Below are 1,736 nucleotides of genomic sequence, written 5' to 3' on the forward strand. Positions count from 1 at the left end.
GGGCCTGGAGGATGTACTACAGTGTTTTGGGTTGTTTTCAGTGGATCTGCGTGGACGCAGATATTTCTTGAAATGATGCCGTGTTTACGGAGATTTTTTTCAAAACGAACAAGAAAAAGATTGTTTTTGCGGAAGCTGTGTTTTCGTGTGGATAGGGCCATAGAGACTTCAGGGTTCACTTACTTGAAACGTGGGGGTTCCATGGGGTCTTTCTGCATCTCCACCATACGGATGACCCTCTGTTTGGCCCCTGAGTTAAAAGCTACTCCCTGCTGGGATGGGGTGTATCTTAAAGAGAGAGAAAGAAAAAAGTGTCACCACATATAAACCTTTAAATCATCAACATTAACAAATGAAGGTGATTTAGACAATTATCTAAATTTATAAATGACCATTAATATGTAAACTCATAGACTTGCAACATTCCTGCTCCATTACATTTTCTGCTTTAATATTGTGCTCAAATTGTTGTTATTCTCACACATACCTGATGTACTGTGCAGGAGCCTGTTTGTCTGCAGCTCTTACAGGCATAGCAGCAGCAATCTTCTGGGACACCTGCTTATCCAAAGCAGCCCGCGTCTTCTCTGTAAGCTACAACAGACACACAACAAGGTAACAGTGTTTAATGTAAACTAATAGTCCAATACATTTTTAGGTTAAGTTTTCAGAAATTACTCGTACATCTTCAGATTAGAGTTGTGGTCAAGACAACTCTGCAGAGGATAAGAACATCGCAGAGTGAATGATCTTGAGAGAAATCTACATCTACCTTGGACTTACAGCATCAGCACAGAAAAGCAGAGTTTTTCCCACACAATACAACATACAATTCAAAATGTCTTACGTCTTTTACAGCCTCCTCGTCTGGCTTCTGTAGTTCCGGTGTATCTTGATTTAGAACTTCCTTTGGAAGAAGGTCTGTGTACTTACTGAAGACCACCTGCAACAATGGAACATAAGAAATGCTTAGAACTGCAACTGGCCAATAACAGGCTTTTTCTGTGATTAAATAAAAAATATAATAGAATATAATATACATAATATCAACCATGGTAATAAATGACAGTGTAGATGATGTTACTGTGAATGTAGAATGTGTAACAAGTAGGGCTGTCAAACGATTAATTTTTTTAATCGCGATTAATCGCATTTTTTCCATAGTTAACTCGCGATTAATCTCTATTAAAAATATTATATATGGCGCTTTGGACTTTCAACCCTCCAAAGTGTTATAATCTCTAGACAAACAACTTTTAGACCAGACCTAGCAGGCCTAGTACCTAATCATAACACATGATGCATGAAACTCACACAGAATTGAAACGAATTGCATCCAGTGGAAATTGCCCTTTACTTTGCTACGCCTCTGCCTGGCCATGTGCATTTGTTGACAACAGAAGCCGTCAAAAAATCAATACATCGCCACGTGCATTTGTTGACAACGACGATGTCAAAAAAATCAATACATGGCCATGTGCATTTGTTGACAACAAAGCCGTCAAAAAATCAATGGATAGAGCTGTGGATATATGTTAGACTGTGTATATTTGTGTAGCAACCAACTTGAAGGTGCCTTACCGCCACCCACTGGACTGGAGGTCCCACACTCCAGTCCTCCAGTCCAGCAGACAGAGGACAAAATGGGCCGCGATTAACCGCGATTAAAAAATTTAATCGCGTTAATTTTTTTAATTAATCTAATCGCGATTAACGCGTTAACTCTGACAGCCCTA

The 1,736-nt window shown here is 39.4% G+C and overlaps 1 protein-coding gene across 1 annotated transcript; it reads right to left on the reverse strand.

The window, feature by feature from the left end:
- Positions 1-183: 183 nt before the first annotated feature.
- LOC146960132 (SNW domain-containing protein 1-like) lies at positions 184-1,002 on the reverse strand (the record flags this gene model as incomplete). Its single annotated transcript, XM_085772603.1, has 3 exons — positions 184-288; positions 488-594; positions 848-1,002. Coding segments are annotated over 3 exons (367 nt in total), but the record flags the coding sequence as incomplete, so codon positions are not given.
- Positions 1,003-1,736: the final 734 nt, after the last annotated feature.

This window comes from Trachurus japonicus, unplaced genomic scaffold (genome assembly GCF_045865225.1).
Source record: "Trachurus japonicus isolate A0001 unplaced genomic scaffold, Traja_1.0 AP030686.1".
Classification (NCBI taxonomy): Eukaryota; Metazoa; Chordata; class Actinopteri; order Carangiformes; family Carangidae; genus Trachurus; species Trachurus japonicus.